The 18,835-nt window shown below is 39.1% G+C and overlaps 2 protein-coding genes across 7 annotated transcripts in view; one reads left to right on the top strand and one right to left on the bottom strand.

The window, feature by feature from the left end:
* HDAC4 (histone deacetylase 4) overlaps positions 1-18,835 on the top strand; it is a 96,803-nt gene that overhangs the window by 14,751 nt on the left and 63,217 nt on the right. The window lies entirely within an intron of this gene.
* Positions 3,060-5,614, bottom strand: LOC105673377 (uncharacterized). Its single transcript, XM_067355563.1, has 4 exons — positions 5,080-5,614; positions 3,919-4,197; positions 3,388-3,708; positions 3,060-3,309 (listed from the first exon to the last, which is right to left on the bottom strand). Exons 1-3 carry the CDS (start codon positions 5,494-5,496, stop codon positions 3,463-3,465), a joined length of 942 nt encoding a protein of 313 aa, XP_067211664.1. The 5' UTR covers positions 5,497-5,614; the 3' UTR covers positions 3,060-3,309; positions 3,388-3,462.

Here is an 18,835-nt window from a genome sequence, read left to right as displayed (position 1 = left end):
CTTTATCATGTATAACGGGAAATGATGGGAATGTGATCAAACATCATTAAAATCCATGTCAATACTTGACGGTTAAAGCAAATACGATTTTACTCCTTGCTTAGCTTACACGAAGAGTCTATTTTGACGGGACTATTTCAATCGGAGATTTAGCAGAATCGAATCATTCTTAATGTTAAACACCTAAGAAAGATATATGATGTGTACGAAGTTGATTTCGTGGAAATTTATGAAGTATTGATGATTCCGACTTTATTTTCCATATTTTCGTGTTTTTTATCGATTGTAAATCTATCAACGTTTTCACTTGAATATATATTCATAGACATGATTTTCTCGAACGATACAAATTCTGTAACAAATATTTTAATACTATTTATTTATTGAAATTTTATAAAATATTAATATTATTATAGAATTAATATATGAATATGATACAATATATAAAATTCTTGAAAATCTGTACATACATTTTTTATGTTGCTATGTTCATAATATTTTTTCTCCTTATAATAATTGATATTTTTTAAATGCAAAATCTAAAGAACCTACATAGAAACTTTGAACTCTTAAAATTCTCGCAAGACAAATTGAGATTGTCAATCTGGTATCCAAGTTTAGTCTTGAATTTTCTCTTTTTTTATCGGTCAAAACTATCGATCGAATTTTATCGATCACTATTTTATTTTTGAAGTGCTATTTAACTATTTAGAAAAATTAAAAATAAACCCAGAACTCTCACAGTTTGAGTTTTCACGAAATGATACGTCAACTTTACACACACGTAAAAACGGATTTCGACGTTTCGCGAGCGTATTTTCATCTCGGCCATATGGCCATATTACCGAAAGTGCAAAGTTATTTCTGACCGGGATTCACTATTCTGAGAGCTCGACGTAAGCCTCTCCGGGTTCGAAGTTTGTTGGGGGGGCGTCTGGCACCGCGTATGAAATGCCGCGCGATTTCGCAAAACAAGCGTTCACTTAGATAACGATGGGCGATGTTCGGCGGGACGCGTCTGTATGACGTCAATACGGAAGTTTCATTCAAAAGCAGATCAGCGTTTGTCCACGTGCGTTTTGCGCGCACCTCAATATATTTGTGCACTTGCCACATGCTGAAACGAACGAACACGGTAAAATGATCGTTCAAACACTATTAAATGCGTTTATAGCTTTATACTGTTAATCGACTTATTTATAGAAGCGACTTTATTATAGAAGTTCGAAAAATTATCATTAAATATACCAATTTTGGTAATATTTACAGAAGTATTTTTTAAACAGATGCTATTTGAAAAGAATTTCATATATTTATTTTTGTCGATACTTGTTCGTAACTTTAGTGACTCGTAATACATAGGTATACTTTATTTTTGAACGGTTGTGGCCTTTACTACCAAAGAGATATTTTGACATATCTTTCATACATAGTTGACTGTATATTTTATTCATTTTTAGAAAAAAAAACTGTATTTCATCTCTCGAAATAAACGCGGCGCGTAGTAAGTTACACGTGTTTAAACTCGCACGCGCGTGCCAAATTTGCTGTAAAAATAACCATTGCCTGTTTCAATCAGTTAACCTCGAAATGTGTCATTTGCATAACTGACCACACGATCCGACGTACGAATTATTCAGTTTCCTCATAAGGATTCTTTTTTTCGTAAGGAAATATATTTTACACGATTAGCATACACGTGCGCTTATTTCGGTCGAAAGTATATAATATTTAAAATATTCAAATAATAATTTTTTTTATTCAAAATTTAAGTTCAGAATTTGGTTATTATTTATTATTTATTATTATGCTGAACGCCGCATTACACTAATTTTATTCGGACGAATGCGGTGCGAGTTGACTGCAAATGACAAATCGGTTGAATTGTTTACTCACGTCTTTAATATCGTGCTTTTATCTCGACTAACGTATCTACGTCGCTTGAAATGTTATTTTTGCCGAAATTACGCCAATTTCTACTCGCACCTTGTTTCTCACACGTGCGCGCGCGATGTGCCGACGTCACATTACGTCGAGTATAGTAAATTCCCCGGAGCGATCGATGATATTTTGAGATATCTACCGCGTGTATCTCTCAGCCCTCGCCCGTCCCTTCTCACCCCGTCGCCGCAGTCTCCGGAGATGCATTCAAAAACAGTCTCGCTCCGAGTTGGATAATCTCGACATCGCTTGGCACGTCTTGACGACGTCAATGCGGAGGTTTCATTCATCGTTCCGTATATTTTCGATTTATCCTGCCACTCCCTGTCCCCCCCACCGTTCGCGGGCCTCACTTGTTGCTGCACTGACGCATCATCCGCTATATATAGCTCCCCGTCGAAACGCCCGATATTATTTTCGACTTTCTATTTCGCTATCATCGATCATCGAATCGAGAAGCAGCCGGTGGGAGGAAAAAAAGTAGTTACGTACGCAATGACCTAAAAATAGGCGATCAAGTGTCGCGAGAGAGCAGCGGAGTGTTATTACGGATGAGATAGATGGATTTGCAAGCAACCACCGGTCATTCCGGAGTTAACGACTCGTGTGAGAGACGACATTAATGTTGTTGCCCGTGTGCGCGAGCCTCCTCCTATTTTTAGACCGGCCGATCGGCAGGCTGTACAGGCAATCGTCAAGGCCGCGCATTGCGAAACGATTATCGACGCCAGCGCATGCCGCTGTGTATATTCAGTCGCTGGATCATCCGTGTTCTTTGTGTACGATTTTGCGCGTGTGCTATTCCGCGACCGATTTGCAGCGACATCAGATGGGGACGCAGAATTCGTTCGTCCGAAATCGTCCGTATTTATAGACTATGTTTTTATATGTGCATCTACAGATCCACTCTCTGATGCAACTTTGTAAAGCTACGTGGGCGCGTGCTCGGTTCTAAATAAGGATTATAAATCATAGCACCATCGCGTCGAGTTAAAAGCTGCTTCAATATACATATTATTGACACAGTTCAATTTATTGCTTCTACTTTTAAATCAAATTAAAAAAATAGTCTGAAAATTCGATAAAAAAATTAATATTTAATTTAATGTTTCTATTTTTATATCAAATCAAGATTTTTGTAATAAAAAATATGTCGATGACTTTGTGCTTCTTAAATTAGAACAAAATTTTATTTCATATTTTTATAATTCTGCTACGTTTACAATCAACTGCTACTTCTCGTTTACTGATTGTATGCACATATAAAAGTCAATTGGATTTCCGAAAAATTAGTTTTTATCTCTCTACTGTGCAATTCTTATCATCTATCTTTCGTTCAAGCATTCGATCAATTCATGTTGGGAAGACCTGCAAAAATAATTGTCGTTAATCACAATTTCAAATTTTTTCTCACTTGAAATACACTGTCGAAATGATACTATTTACCTATTTTACACATTTTCTTTGTTATATTGGGGAATAATTTTTGTTTAGATTTCTATTAAAAACTTAATTTGGTTTTTAATATTTTCTTTTGGGCACGTATGCGATTTGCCTGCTCCTCATATACGACCAGTTGTATCTCAAATAGTGAACAATCGAAGCCAGCAATATAATACAGATTCCCATTGCTTTAATGAACATTTGCTTTCGTGTGTCAAAATTTTGCGAAGATGTCCAAGTTAAAAACTCGACCAAGTCTTTCGCCATTTGCGACGTCGTCGACGGTGTGCCGTCATCGTACTCCACTGTTCCCTCACTTAACATCTAAACATGAATCTATATTGTAGCACGTTGTGACTACTGTTAAACAAAATGTATTAATATTAAAGCTAAATGTAATCGGCATTACGTTTATAATTCGTTATATCAAATTTGCGAAAGGGAATTAATTTCATAAATATCAGACTGTGCCAGGCCATTATTAGTATTTTTCTCTAGTCACTTCTTTCGTTAACTAGTGTTTTTGCATCTCACCTGCGGCATTCCAGTTACGCCGCCCGGAAAATAGACATTGAAATGTTGCTGGTCGGTTAAAGATACACCCGCCGGCGGTTCCATCCATCCCGTCAGGAAGGAAAATAGGTAATTTTTACTGTTTTGCCTAGCGAGAATAATATGGGTCAGATCCGGTGGGTACAAACCAGAGTTTGCTGCTTTGGCCGCTTCGTCGTTCGGAAAAGGAGGCGGCAATAAATCTGAGAATTTTCCGGGTCTCTTGTAGTAATTTCCTTCCTCATCCGGTCCATCTTGAATCTATATATTCAAATACAATATATTATTCAATGAAGTTGGAACTCTGTGAAAAAAATTAATTCAAACTTTTGTATTTTAAAAAATCTATCAAATTTCAAGATGTGGATATTTAATCATATTTAATCAACAAGATTAAAAATATAATTATTTATATATTAATTATTATTAATATACACGTTATATAAAAGGCGAAGAGATAAGTAGAAATTATATTTGATATTTTTAGATTACAAATTATCAATTTTCTCGGGATAAATTTGCACGCGCAGCACATTAATCTGATAATACATAAAATATTCATCCATTGATTAACTTTACCAAATAATTTTATGCTACCCGTAACATTTTATATATATATATATATATATCGCGAAATAATAATTTATCTGTAGAGAGCACATTTAACTTCTGCAATGCAACGAGTCTTAAAAAGAATAAAATGTTACAAAATATTTTAAAAATTATTTGGAATATATTATTTCGATGATATGTGAACGAGAAAAATTTGCTTTTATATTTCTTGTAATTTTTTTTGCTTATGGTTTTTATATTAAAAAATTTGGCGAAACTTCTGAAATATTTTATTAATTTCGTGAATAATTAAATCTTCTCTACGACTACTTAGCTTCATGAAGATAAATTTACTATAACATCAGACAGAAACATAAATGTTGCGTTACACAAAGTAGTGGCTAATCTCATTTTTGCGTGGACGGGTAACGTTCCCGGCGAGCCAGCTCGTAATTGAATTACACGTCGTCGTGCAGAGGCCGAGCGGAGCCGAAGTCAATTACGCGAGCGGCGAAAAGGAGGCGGCGAGACGCCTACGCCGAGAGCGAGATCGCGAATCCGGCATACGATTAATTCAGGCCTACCATCTACCTCGTACTCGGCGGCAATGGCCTTGACTTCGTCCGCCGTATGCGACACGTCGATCAGATCCATGAATCGCATGTAGCGCAGACTGTGGCACGTGTAGCACACGCTTTTGTAGACCTGCCAACCCCGCCGCACGGCCGAGTGATCCAGGGAAGCGAGATACCCGTTGAAATCCCAGGGATAGCTGGGCGGATGCGCAACGTGACCTATCGCCTGGACCGAACGGTCCAGGAGATAGAGAAGAGCACCGCAGGTGACACCCGCGGTCGCCAACACGCCCAGACTGTTCCTCAAAATCCTTTGTCCGTGCTTCCATCCGATGCCACGGTTGTGCCACGAGTAAATTCCGCTGGATTGCTGCCGATGAAAACTGCGCTTCGGTCGTAGTGAAAGATATTTTTTTCTCAAAAGTGTAGCCATCTTTCTGCAGAACGACAGGCGCGAAAGACAATTGACGTTATAGTTGAAGATCGGCGACTATACAGGTGTCACAGAATTACGGAATGCTCTATTTATAAATATATCCGAATCTTAAAATTATAAAAAAAAAAATTTTTTTTAACTTTTCGTAACTTGAAAAATTATTAGTATCTCGACTTTTTGAAAATAATCCTCTTTCCACAAAAAAAATACTTATTGGCTAAATTAAAGAATAATTATTAAAAGTCAAATTTGGTTATTGCCAAATATTTATTTGAAAATTACTTTTATGAATATCGGAAATATCGTTTTAAATTAATATTTACGTAGTCGATAGAATATATGAATTTACAACTTTCGTCGAAAATAACCCGTGAAGGTAATGAAGTCATGGATTATTGGCTTCAAATAATAATTACGTCGCGATGAAGATATTCTCTAGATAGTATCGATTAAAGATACGTTTACTGTAAAATAATTCCGCGGTGGTTAAATCCATTTAGCAACAAGTTTGTGTGCGAAATTGAACCGGCGAATAATTGTTGTTTGCCAGTACGAGCCGACAAGAGAAAGACAGATGATTGTCTCGTGTCCCCATCAATTTATGGCGTGCCGGACTACACCCACTACGCGGCAGAGTGCACAGTGCATATACCGAGAGAGGATGTTGCAACGATCTATAATTAGAGACATTCGCGTCCCAGTATCGTAAATACCCGGCTTGGCTGACGTTTCGAGAGGCACCCGGCTCGAGGGGCTCCTATGAGTAAAAAGGAATCGGATCTGCTTCGTGCCATTTTCGAAAACTCGGGCGTAGGCGATCATTTAGGCGAGATGCATTTGATCTTCAAGAGTATCTTCGAGTGCACTCGGTATAAAGATGGGATCAAACTCAATGTGTACTTAAAAATCCGATCCGATTCACAACATATAAGTCTCACTTGAGTCTCACTAGTTTATATATAGAATAATTATCTTGACGTGTTTTAAATTGAATGCTTCGATCGTATCTTATCGAGATTAGATTTCTTCTATTTATAAATGTATAATTGTTTATATAATTATTTTTAAAAAACACTCATAAACAAAAGAGAGAGAGGGGGGAGGGGGGAGGGGAGAAAAAAAGAAAAAGAGATTTAACTTGTTTTTTTTTTTTTATTTTAACTCGCAAGTAATGCTATAATCTTTCGAAAATATTTATAGCAATTTTTAATGCACGTTTCTCTGTATTTTAATTAAATTTTCAAGTAACACTATTATTTTTCCAAATATTTATTTTTAAAGAATTCCAGTATGCTCTGATTTCAGTGTATTTCATGTCGTCGTCAGTATCTAGTCACGTTCTGCAACAACGTGCAACGACGATATGCAACACTCGAGTGTCACATCGTTCACTTTACAACCGCTGCGAGCGCAATTATATGAAATTCATTGCGCAGCTCTGCCGCATTGATAATACGCATGCGGTTTATTTACGAGTCGCGGAGAACGAAGTTGCGGGCCAACCGAAGCAATCCGATGAAATTGATTCGAGCGTCACGTTGTATCGTAAATCAAAGTCACTGCGCGCGGAAACTGTCAACAGTCGCATAAAAACGTCGCGATTCCGAGTAGACGGGGGCGTTTCGACGTTACGCTGAAAATTGACGTTTCCTGTCGCTTACGCTAATTCCGACGTCGCGGAGCTCGGCCAGGTATCGCGAATTCTAAGTGGTAGGCAGGAGGAGGAGGACAAGGGGGATGGGAAGGAGGAACAGGGGGATGGAACAAGTGCATACGCGTCGCTGTACTATCGTGCAATTACGTTACACAACATCGTTACACAACGGCGTTTTACAATAAAGGCACAAGCCACGGGTGTATTTCCGCGCCGCGTTATAAATAAACTACTCGGTTATGCTTGGCATTATGCATGCGCGCATATTGGCGCGCGGTTACGTTGCGCGTTACGCCCGCAACGCATTTGTGTGTGCGCGGGCGCGTGTGTAAACGACGATGTAACGGCAACCCGAAGGCAGGCGCATCCTGCTGACTCGAATAATCGCTAGAGATCTCTCTTGTGAACTCGTACACGCGCATTTACGGCGAGGAAAGATTTGGGCCGCCGCGTTTTACGATTGTCTGCCTCGCATTAATGTTCTTAACGTTTTCGAGGCTGTTTGCGCGTTGCGCCACTCGTAAACGCGTCTCCGTCTCTTTTTGCGCTGAATTTCCTTGCCAATCGCAACGCATTCGCGTATTTTCCTTACGCTATCTTCGCTTCCTAGAATTTTTCTATTTTTGCACGCTAGTTTAATTAACTATTTAATTTTATCTATTGTACATATATTATCTTTTCTGTTGTTTTTGCTCTCATGTTTCTGTAGAATTCCGCTTATTTACATAGAAATTATTTTCAATTTTATGGACGAAATTATTTGAAAATTTTTCTTTACTACACTTTTAATAACAATATTATTTTTAACCGACAGATGTCGTAATATGTTCATTGACATTAAATTTTTGAGAAAATTTAAGAATGGCTGAACCGCACAATCATTTGGGCTTAGCAAACCCACGAACCTGAGCTCACACACTGTGGCCATACATACTCAAATACATTATCACATTTACACACTGCACACAATGATTAAGAATTGTGAATTAGACAGTTTGATATCGCGATAGCTGAGTGGCTAATCGCCAGGGCTTTTTCTTTATCTCTAAAACAAAACAAAAAAAAATTTTTTTTTTAGAACGAGCTTTTCACTGTTCAAAAAATAATGCGGTCCCCGTTTATCCATAAACTATATTAATAAAAGAGATTACTGCTTTATCTTCGTGAGTTTTATATTTCTAAAATTATCTATAAAAGTCCGCAACGATGAAATTTGGCTGATACGAGTATAAAAAGGTGATGGATACTAGTATTGACACGTTGTATCGAATCGCGTTAGGCCACGGCGAGATTAAATTTATCGCGACGATTCTGCTTGAATTCGATTTTTATCTAGTTTGTCATCGTGCAGTCAGTCAGCGACGACGAATAGCCATCGCGCTGAAATTAGACGGCCCGGTACATAATTAATCCGCTCATTCCTTTCCAGAGGAAAAGGCGGTTGATTGAAAATCGATGTGGGCCGAATCCTTGCCACGACTGTTCCGGCAAAGAATCGTTTATTTTTAAGGTTTAGTACACCGGCGGGGAAAGAGAGAGAGAGAGAGACACGTTTGGAAACCACCATGCGATCTGCATTATTTATTTCCGGGTATAGATAGGTAATATAGCGTCGTGGTCTCGCGGCGCGGTCGGTCAATACACTGCTGAATAATTCACGTATGGTCGCGTTCTTCATTTATTCTCTCGCGGGACATTTTCGTTCGCGCACGGTCGAGGAAGGAAATCGTTGGATCGCGTGGAAAGAAGAGGATGCATACATCGTAATCACGAGCGACCGAGTATGCGAGCATTAATCGGTTTAGCGCGTCGCAGCTAATAATTCGCAGCGACTGTTAAATTCCGCACGCAGCACGACGGGTGCATTGAAAGTGTTTGCCGTATCGCAGAGGAGGGAAATTACCGTGACACCTCGAGACCGAACACCGTTCATTATTAACGCGCGTCGAGGTGATGCGACTAAGCAATTTCCACCGAGCTTTTCTTCGGCGAGATTTAATTCCGTCCACCCCGTCGTGGGAGTTCAACGAATTAGTTTGCTGATCGGATTTTGCTGTTCTTTTCCGGCGTATCTCGCGTCTTTCCTTCCCTACACACCATCTTCTTTGTCCTGTGTTAGAACAGCATCTCTACTTGTATTTTCAACGAACGGGCCATAATTTTCGCGGCTGGAATAGAACTGGCTTCATCGTCATCGTCGTTGTCGTCGTCGTTCGTGAGTCGGCTACAAATACATTTCGCATAATAATAATAACGATCGGTGTGCCGTTACTCGTCTAATAATAGACAGGATAGTATCGATCGATACCGCGATACCAAAGACGATATCTTGCCGCGCTCGTCCCTCCTTCTCCTCCTCTCTCCCTTCCTCCCACTCCCGCCGCGTAATCTCGGCTATTCGCGTCCGACGCGCGCAACCCGCGATTTTACAGACGCGATTAATTATTTCCTTACAGACGGCGATTATCGGAATTCTCTTCCCTTAGCGATGCATCCTATCCCGATCTCAGATTGCTCGGCTGCACCGCGACGTTGCCGCTATCTATAACGCTAATTAAAAAATTAACAGCCATGGGTGAGGAAAATAAAAGTTATTTGTAATAATCGTGTTCTTTATTTGAAGCGGTTTCAGCCATCGAATATTATTATTCGGAGGAAGAACATAGCATTTATTTGTTTGAATCTGAAAAAAGATATTTTTTACACTTGTTTGAAGCATTATGAATTTTCAGGCACTTGCCATTTATGAGATTGTACGATATCTTTTGCAATGCTAATGTCTCGTACAATACATACTGTACGAGTCAACATTTTTACAAACGAATAAAAAAATTCATTATTTTCCTAGAGAATAACAAACAACACTGTATATTTTTCCTTATTTGTGCATTTCTTTTTTAACACGTGCCATCATTGTTTGAACTCTACTGAGAAGTATGAAACACACATACACACACATACACACACACACGCTCTTTCTCTCTCTCTCTCTCTCTCTCTCTCTCTCTCTCTCTCTCTCTCTCTCTCTCTCCTCTGGATTAATCCAGGCAAATAAATTGTAATTCTGAAATAATGCCGTGGCGATAAAATCGGATCATTTTGTAGAGCCCGTATCGTGTGGCATCTTTATCGGCCAGTTTATCGAGCCTGTTCCACTTACATCTTTTTATTCGCGGCTAGATTATTCTTAATGAACGCGACGCTAAAAATAGGAAGGCGGGTTCTCGACGGTCGTCCCGCGAGAAATCGCTGCGCGTCCATCGATGGATGGCAAAATCGTTCGCCGTTATCGGCTGCGGTGTGAGCACTCACGATAACGCTATTTATATCGTTCCTCTACACGAGGCACGCCGAGGAAACGCATCGTAAAGATTGACCGCGCGCGAAATCACCGTTGCACTTTGTACTCGAACTATTGAGCACGCTGCAACGTCTGTTCCTGCGCAGTGAGTTAAATGAGTGCGGAAACGCGATTAGAAGATTGAATGATTATACATCTAATATTCGATTTTCGATTGATTTTTCCTTGCTTATTTATATTCTTGAATAAGTTTTATTTGTTGAAATATTTCAATTATTTGACTTAACAAAGATTTCTAATGTATGAAAGGAGAAGACAAATTTATGACCGCTTTATATTGTCAAATCAAATAATTATTTATTAATTATTTTCGGTTAATAATACTGTTTATTATTTATTAATTTGTTTACAAGATTTATCTACTTGAATTTATTAATTTGAATTTGAATTTTTCCATATCTTTTCATATTTTCTTAATGCATTTCTGGGATAAAATAAAGCGCTTAACATTACATTTTCGTTCGATTAAAATATCAGCTGTCGATTTTTATAGTCTGCGGAATGTTGTCGCTTTTGGTTCTATATAGTGCGTAACGTTCCTTTCTCGTCGGAGGTGCAATTTATTGGCCCTTAATGGAGCCTCTCGCGCACGTTAACGGCTCGTATATTTAGCGCAGTTATAACGATCGAGACACGGCCATACGGGCGCGAGACAAAGTTAGCCGACTGCTATGAAAGTGCGTGCTCGCGTGTAAGTGACGTGAAACGCGTGTACAGGTAGCCCATACAGGAAACAAACGTGCCCTCTCGATGCTCGTTTACGTGCTCGCGTTTATGCACACATCGCACCGTTGCATGTAAACTTCTCGACATTGCGGATCGTTCCCGCGAAAGCGCGAGAGAGAGGACGATAGAGCGGCGTTTCGCGTCGCGGCGACGCGACGTGCTATTTTCTGATCGGTCTCCCGAGAGAGCGGCGGAGAAAGAAGGAATTGTCGCAGCGAAACGATTCGATCGATGCGGATGCGCGTTTAACGCTGCTTCGAAACCAAGTGCACGTATTCCACAACGAGATAAATACATTTCATATGGAGATATAATTCTTTTTTTTAAAGCGTCATAGAAATGAAAAATATATGGAGAGTTTGTTTGAACAAAAGTAATTAAGTAGAGAAAAAATGACATTATGACATGATTGATTATTTAGGAAGTAAAAAAGAATCAATCATTACACTGATTTTATATATATAAAACAATGATATATTTTATCCTTTGCGGTTTTGCGTCGGGCTGAATTGATATGACGTCTGTCCTTCACTTACAATTAGTTTCTTAAGACTCGAAGTACATAATTATGATTATATTGTCGTGATCTGTAATGAAATTCCACAAAATTGGCTGTTATATCGCGTCGATTAAATGTAACTTGGGCCGAAATTTTTGGTATCAGCTTACTTCGCCGAGATAAATTTGACCTGCAAGAAGTAATAATCAGAAGCGGAAATAAACGTAATAACATCCAATTAATCTATTAAGCTGCTCGTGACTAAATTAATAAGCAGCACTTTCGCCGAAGTGAAGCGCCAAGTGTGTGCTTTTTATCGTAGTACATTTACAGCTCATTTTTAGCCAACAATTGTCTCGCGCTATCGAAGTCCGATATCGCGCGCGCGCTCCACGCCGAGCGCGCAAGCACACGCTAAACGCGACTAATAAATTGGGAGTGAGTATTCTACTCAACCCTGCGCAACCCACCATCCACCCTCTCGCGTGGCTGTGTGTAGTGTTCCCATAGCAGCATTGACCGCTTCTATTTATATAACACTCTCGTACCTTTACACCGCACCCCCGCTCGCACCGTCTTCGCGCTTCCATCCACCCCGCCGTTCCTCCCCTACCCCTGCCACGCGCCCGTGCTCCGTGTGGACGTACGGAAATATATACAGGTAGCGGATACGTATGTGTTCACACACGTGCACGTGCGTGCATGTACACGGGCTTCCGCGAGGTGCTCACACACGGGCGGATTATTCGCGAAGAAACGTCGACTTACCTAGATTCGAGCGTCACCAGCGGCGCGCTCGTCGATTCCCATCGATTCGTCCTAGCCACGCGAAAAGAAAAGCCAAGTTGAGAAGGGAGGGGGGGAGGGGGGGGATGGAGAGTTATTTTCGGATTTTCGCTATAAGGCAAGTGCGTTCTTCGTGAAACTTTTTGCACCGCACCGTGATAAATTCAGCTGAAACGACAGCTAGCGCACCGGGCCAAGAGTAACTCGATTGTTATTTACCCGCTGAAAATATATTTTCGAATTGAGAACGCTTACGCGCAAACGTTCCGCTCACCATCGTGAGCATTGTATCGTGAGCAATTTTCGATATAAACTGAAGATACTAATGAAGAATGTAGACAACCTTGACGATCTGGAAAGGAAAGTGTCTTGCACGGTTGACTCGTACGGCTGCGATCACTTCCTCTACGATACGTTGTATTTTTGAATAGCGTCTATATGTGAAATCTCTGCGCTCACATGCCGACTCTAAATTAGTCGAAGGATAACCGCCATTCATATCAACTACGACACGTATTTAACCACGCTCGAATGTCTGTAAATAAAAGCGACTTATCGGACTCGACCGACTCCTCCGGGGTTATTTTAAGCCGCGCAACGACAGCACCTTTTTTTACGACGGATAAACTCTTGATTATCGATAAAGTCTGGTCGAACATTATTAATAAAACAAGCAAACGCGTGCAACTGTCTTTGTACTATTTTTTAATAAACGATAAGTTTCCAGCCAAATATAGCAGGGCATCGTAAAGAAAGGAATAATTCTATTCAGATATTCCAGGATGCGAGATATACTATTTGACCTTCGTTCGATAGCATAACCCGCCGCTTTTATTCTAGATGCACGTGCATGGCTTCTATATATAAATAATCAATTGTGCCATTAGCTCGGCACGTTCAATTATTTTGCCTAAATAGATTTTTTTTTTAATGTGAAAAATACGACATTTTATGCGAAATATCACACAACAATTAATTTAACACGTGAAGAGATGCGAAAGATTAATAACTAGTTTTGAAATTTTTATATTTCTGCAAGTAACAGAATACAAAATAATAATTTTTTTTGTATGGAAAGAATTTTTCTCAGAATTATTTAATTATGGAACTTGTTTATGGCTTAATTAATAAATGCAATTTTGGAAACATGATAATTATACCAGACATTTACGACTCCATGAATACAACATTGTTTAAAGGGATGAATATTAATTATTTCTTGGTAGTTTTGAAGTTTCTAGAATAAACATTAGCAGGCCAAGAAATCTTATCTCTCCTCTTATTTTCGAGGCAGTATATAATGTAGAAAAATTGATAAATATTTCTGAATAAAATTACTTTGCGAAGCCCTTTTGCGGTTCAGAGTCGATAACTTAAAGTTTCCGTTTCCGTATAGATATGCCTCTCTCAAAGTGTCCGACCGGGTAGAAATGCCAGTCGAGATGGAGTTTTGTTGGGTAAGCGTGCTTAAGCTTGCGCGACGATTAGATCGCGAAAGGACGTTCTACAGCGATGTAGGAAGGTCAAGGTTTCACGATGATGGATTAACGCGTACACGCGTCGCACGCGATTTGGAAGCAGTCGGGACCCCGATGCACTTCGCGCGGGAACGTATTTTCTTTCCCGCTGCACGTGCCTTCACCGAGCTCACGGGGGCGGCAGCCAATCCTTCGATTCGAGGAATGGCTTTCTCGGAAATTGATCGTCGGAAATTGGTTTGAGAAACTTTCCTTTCCAACGTTTCATGCGCACGGATTAATCGCGACCGTGATTGATTCATCGGTTGAACAACAATTAGGCACGATCGCGTTAACGGCGCTCGCGGCTAACTTTGGCCTTCATTTGTCAATCGCTAATTAAATTCAGTAAATACATTTTTCCCTAATTCTTGCTGTTTAATGCATATCCGTGAACTTTTCTTCACGTCTTGAGAAAAAGTTCCCGTTTTGTTGGACAACAGGATTGCGTTGGTATGGTAACAGCCCGTAGCTTTCGCACGATCATTTATGGAAGAAGTAAGTTTTCTTTTAAAAGTGGGTCGACACAAGTCCACGATGCTCGCGTAACGGTCGGCGTCGCAGAAAAGAACGGGAGCAATCCCGCTGGCAAAATCGATGGAGCTCTCGTATTCCCCGGTGAGCCACCAATGATTTCTTTTATAGGGTCGTCTTCTGTATCACATTCTACGTGAAAACAAACTAGCGACAATTTATTCTGTCAATCGCAAAAACTTTGCGCCAGGCAAAAGCTCTGTTGCCGCGAAAGTACTGCGAATTTTCGTTGTCACGTCTCAAGTACGATTTTTGCAAACATAAAACTCGCTCTCTTATTTAGAATTGTAGATTCCTGTCTTTTTTACTTTTGGTGTTAACATAAAAAAATCTTACATACTTAATGTAAACTGTTTATTATTTTTTTGATTATAATTATAATTCCTTTCAAAAAAAACAGAAATTATTTAACGAATCAGAATATACTATTATAAAATTTTTTTTTCTAATTTAGCTTTGCAAACCAAAAGTTTACAAATTTATTATAATATCAAAAGTTATTTAAATATTAACTTTATTAATAAAGTAAAAGAATGTTTTGTTTTTTATTAGAGTTTTAATATAATTTGAAGCATTCCGATTGCGAGAATAATGTTTATTGTCTAATATCATATAATATTCATGTTCATTGATTATAAATTATTTTTTTAAATGAAATTATGTATATAATTCAAAAGAAATAATAATAATTATTTAAAATTATTTGACAGTTCCAGAAGTAGATGACAAGTGAACATTTTTGGCGTTAGAAAATAATTAAAAACGATTGTTTAGACATTCTAGACGGCAAAATCGTTGCGTATTCGCGATATCACGCAATATCACAGGTGACATCGAATATCGATATGGATAGATCGACGATTCGGCCGATCTGCTAGCCTCGGATATTCGGAGCATCGGCACGGTTACACGAGCAGCGTGCTCTTCGTGTATATACTCGGGGTGGGATTAGCGAATTTGCCGCATACCACGCGCGCATGCACACAATCGACCGTACACATTGGCGTTAATACCGACACGGCCGTCGGGATGCACACAAAATAGCGGCCCCGCGTTTATTTTTGTCGGCTCCATTTATTTTCGCTCTCGCGCGCTTCGTAGCGCGAGCTGTCGCTGTTCCCTCCGACGATATTCCTAACCGTCCGAATGTCGTTTGCCATCGCTTGCCAAATTTTCGCCTATCACGCCGATTGAATTGACGAATTTCTAGTTGTTAGCAGTCATCCGTTTAACTTAAATTGTGTTACAAATATTTTGCAATTTGTTTGAGAAATGTGCGGAGTACGCAAAAACGGAAATAACATTGAAATTATTAATTCCAGGTATATTAATTCGTCTTTCGGATATATTATTGCTACACGGATACCGTTCTTTATTATTTGAATTCTAATTTTTCCATGCGTTATTAAACATTCCAGCGTTGCAAAATCATTGATCCGCAAGAATATTCACTGAATACTAAAAATTTCCGTTGAGTGATACATGTCATCTGGCTTTGTGCATTCACGCTTGCTCTCGCGTCTGTTTAAGATTATAAGGTGTTCTCTCGCTTCATTTTTCACGCTAATTCGTCACGCATAACGAATGCAATAACGCGATGAGGACATGTTACATCACACAAAGGCCGCGTACACGGGGGATGGTACGATGTCCAAGCGAGCGAGCGAACGAGGGAGAGAACAGAGGGCGAAGGAGGATCCATATAGTTCAAATCTATTCAAGACTCGACTTTGGTCGCCTGCCAATTCTATTTTCTCGAGCGAAGGCGGGTTCGCATTGTGCCCGCGCTAATTTTGTTACAGACTGCCGCGCTGTATCTGTGTGTGGGTGGTGGTTGGTGCTCGTCGCTGCACGCCGATTCCGTTCTCGCATTCGTTTTCGTTATCGAAGAAGATACGCGCGAGAAAGTTGCGCAGCATCCTTCGACGGTAACATTAATTCTTCCACACGATCCGTAATCGCGCGATTGCGGATGCGCTATAACGAGTTTGATATTTTTTCAATGAATCAGCACCATCCGCGGCTGATAGGCAGACCGGGAAAGTTTCGCCGGCGTTAATAACGCGTGCAAAATGGTTTTCCTTGCTTATCGCGTGAATCTTTCGAGCGAAACTTTCTGTATATTAAGGAATTTCTTTCGTGAAGGATGTTGAGTAGAAGGAAAGTTTCCGTTTCGCGCCCGGTGAAAGATTCCTATCCTCAACAGAGCTCGATAAAACGTCATAGAATTTATTACGCATTTATTTTTATCGCGAGTAATTACAATCGACGAAAAATAATAGCGAGTATCGATTGAAAATGTGTCATAAATAAAAAACATCGCCGTTTACCGCTATATTTTGTAGCTATTTGCGACTACGTAGAGCTTTCATACGAACCATGCAAGTAATATATATTTGTGAGAATTCGCTCTAGTGCAATTGCTCGTGACATTAAGAGTTATTGCTAGACGCACGCTCGTGAAAATTTGAATTCACGGCGAAAGCGCAGCCTGAAAAACATTCCGATCGATCGGCGCACGTGAACGTTTCTATTTTCGTCCGTGCGGCCGTTGCTGCACCGACCAATGTTGTCATCGATTACTCATCCCGCGCTGCTCTTTGCTGCATTTTTCATCGGCGCTCGCATAAAATGCTTTCAATGTGTCGCGATGAAAAATATTAACGTCCTCTCTCTATCTCACGCATATATATATATATATATCTCTCTCCCGTTTCCCATTTAACGTAATTCGTAGCGAAATCGTACTTCTAAATCTTACCCAAGTGGGACGTTTCAATAAATTTAACTCTTATCGAGACAGCAGTGAAATACTTTTAAGCTGCGAGATACTTCAACGCGAATGGCGACGGACATTTATTATTTCTTTATGCGGTAATAAATACGTATGCGGAATATCTGAAAATTCAGCAAATTCAAATAGATTCTGTGATAAATTGACAGTCAAATCTTTCTTAGACGAAAAATTTAGTGCTATCGTACATCATTATATTGCATTTAACTATATTTATTTTTCAGAAATCTAACCTTTAATATATAATTATATTTTATATTTTTACATTTATGTCACATTAATATTATATATTTTTTTATATTTATTCGTAATACGTGTTTGCAATTTCCTTATTTGTTAAATAGATTTATAAAAATAACTCTTTGCTTTCTGCAAACATAAATTTTTAAATCCAGTTTCTCCAAAATACTTAATTTTTATTACGATCTATATTTATACTTCACATTTAGTGCAATTATTGGAGTTCTAAGTTTCTTCGTGAAAACCGCATACGATGTTAATTTGGGCCGAGTATTGGTGGCTACATTTAGCGCGAAGTATGAGTTATTAATACGGGCCTATTTATGCTGGACAAGCGATTCTTCTTACGACGAAGTTAAAGTCCAAAATGGTGCTTCGCGCATCCACATTCGGAGAGGTAAAGACTAATGTTAGTCGCGTTGGCACAATTTACGGTCACGCTCGATTTCGCGGAACACTCTCGGCCAAAACTTTGTGACCGACGCGAGACTGACAGGTTGTTCGGCGCAAATTTAGTCATTATCACATGCGATGAGTTGGTCTCATCAACGATAGTTTCGAGTAAATACATGTGTCTGACGATAAGTCTTCATGTCGATTGATCTCGATGAAAATATGGCCGGTGATTGAAAGGATTTGGCAGAAAAATGAGTTGCTTTATTTTCTTAACAATTCGAAGAACTTGATCTTAAAGCTGAGAGAATAAGAGGCCTTAAAAATTGGTAAATTGAATAATTAAACATAGATTAACTTTACCAGGTTTTGAAAAAGACGGAGCTGATGTTATAAAACTATGTTGTAAAACCATTCAATTTTAATCTATTCTCTGTATTTGATTTTCATGCTTTATATTTACTTAATACACAAACCGTAAATCTCGAAGTGTAATTTTGCTGCAAAAAATTAATTAAAATTGTTTTATAACGCTTCTACGTTATTTATTTCGAATGTTTGTTCAAACCATGATATTTTCATTGTAAATGTAAAAGAAAATGCGAAAATATTGACTGAAAACATAAAATATATAGAGCACGTCGCATAACCTATATCAATTATGAAATACATCGAATTATCAATCATGAAAATGGCCTTTTCAATTATAATAAGTCATTTCGGCTTAACTTGATTAGACTTTTGCTCTCAACAGCAATAGTTGCTTTGATCTCGACGTATTATATCGCATATTTACTTTGGTGCTGCCGGGGCCACTGATCAAAGCGATCAT

The sequence above is a fragment of the Linepithema humile genome, chromosome 5 (genome assembly GCF_040581485.1).
Source record: "Linepithema humile isolate Giens D197 chromosome 5, Lhum_UNIL_v1.0, whole genome shotgun sequence".
In the NCBI taxonomy this organism is placed as follows: domain Eukaryota; kingdom Metazoa; phylum Arthropoda; class Insecta; order Hymenoptera; family Formicidae; genus Linepithema; species Linepithema humile.
This window is presented reverse-complemented; position numbering and strand designations above follow the sequence as displayed.

Coding starts and splice junctions, on each gene's coding strand:
- LOC105673377 (XM_067355563.1), bottom strand. CDS start 5,496: ATGGCTACACTTTTGAGAAAAAAATATCTTTCACTACGACCGAAGCGC. Junction 4,198..5,079: donor CCATTGCCGCCGAGTACGAG/GTAGATGGTAGG, acceptor TTGAATATATAG/ATTCAAGATGGACCGGATGA. Junction 3,709..3,918: donor GCGTAACTGGAATGCCGCAG/GTGAGATGCAAA, acceptor ATTCATGTTTAG/ATGTTAAGTGAGGGAACAGT.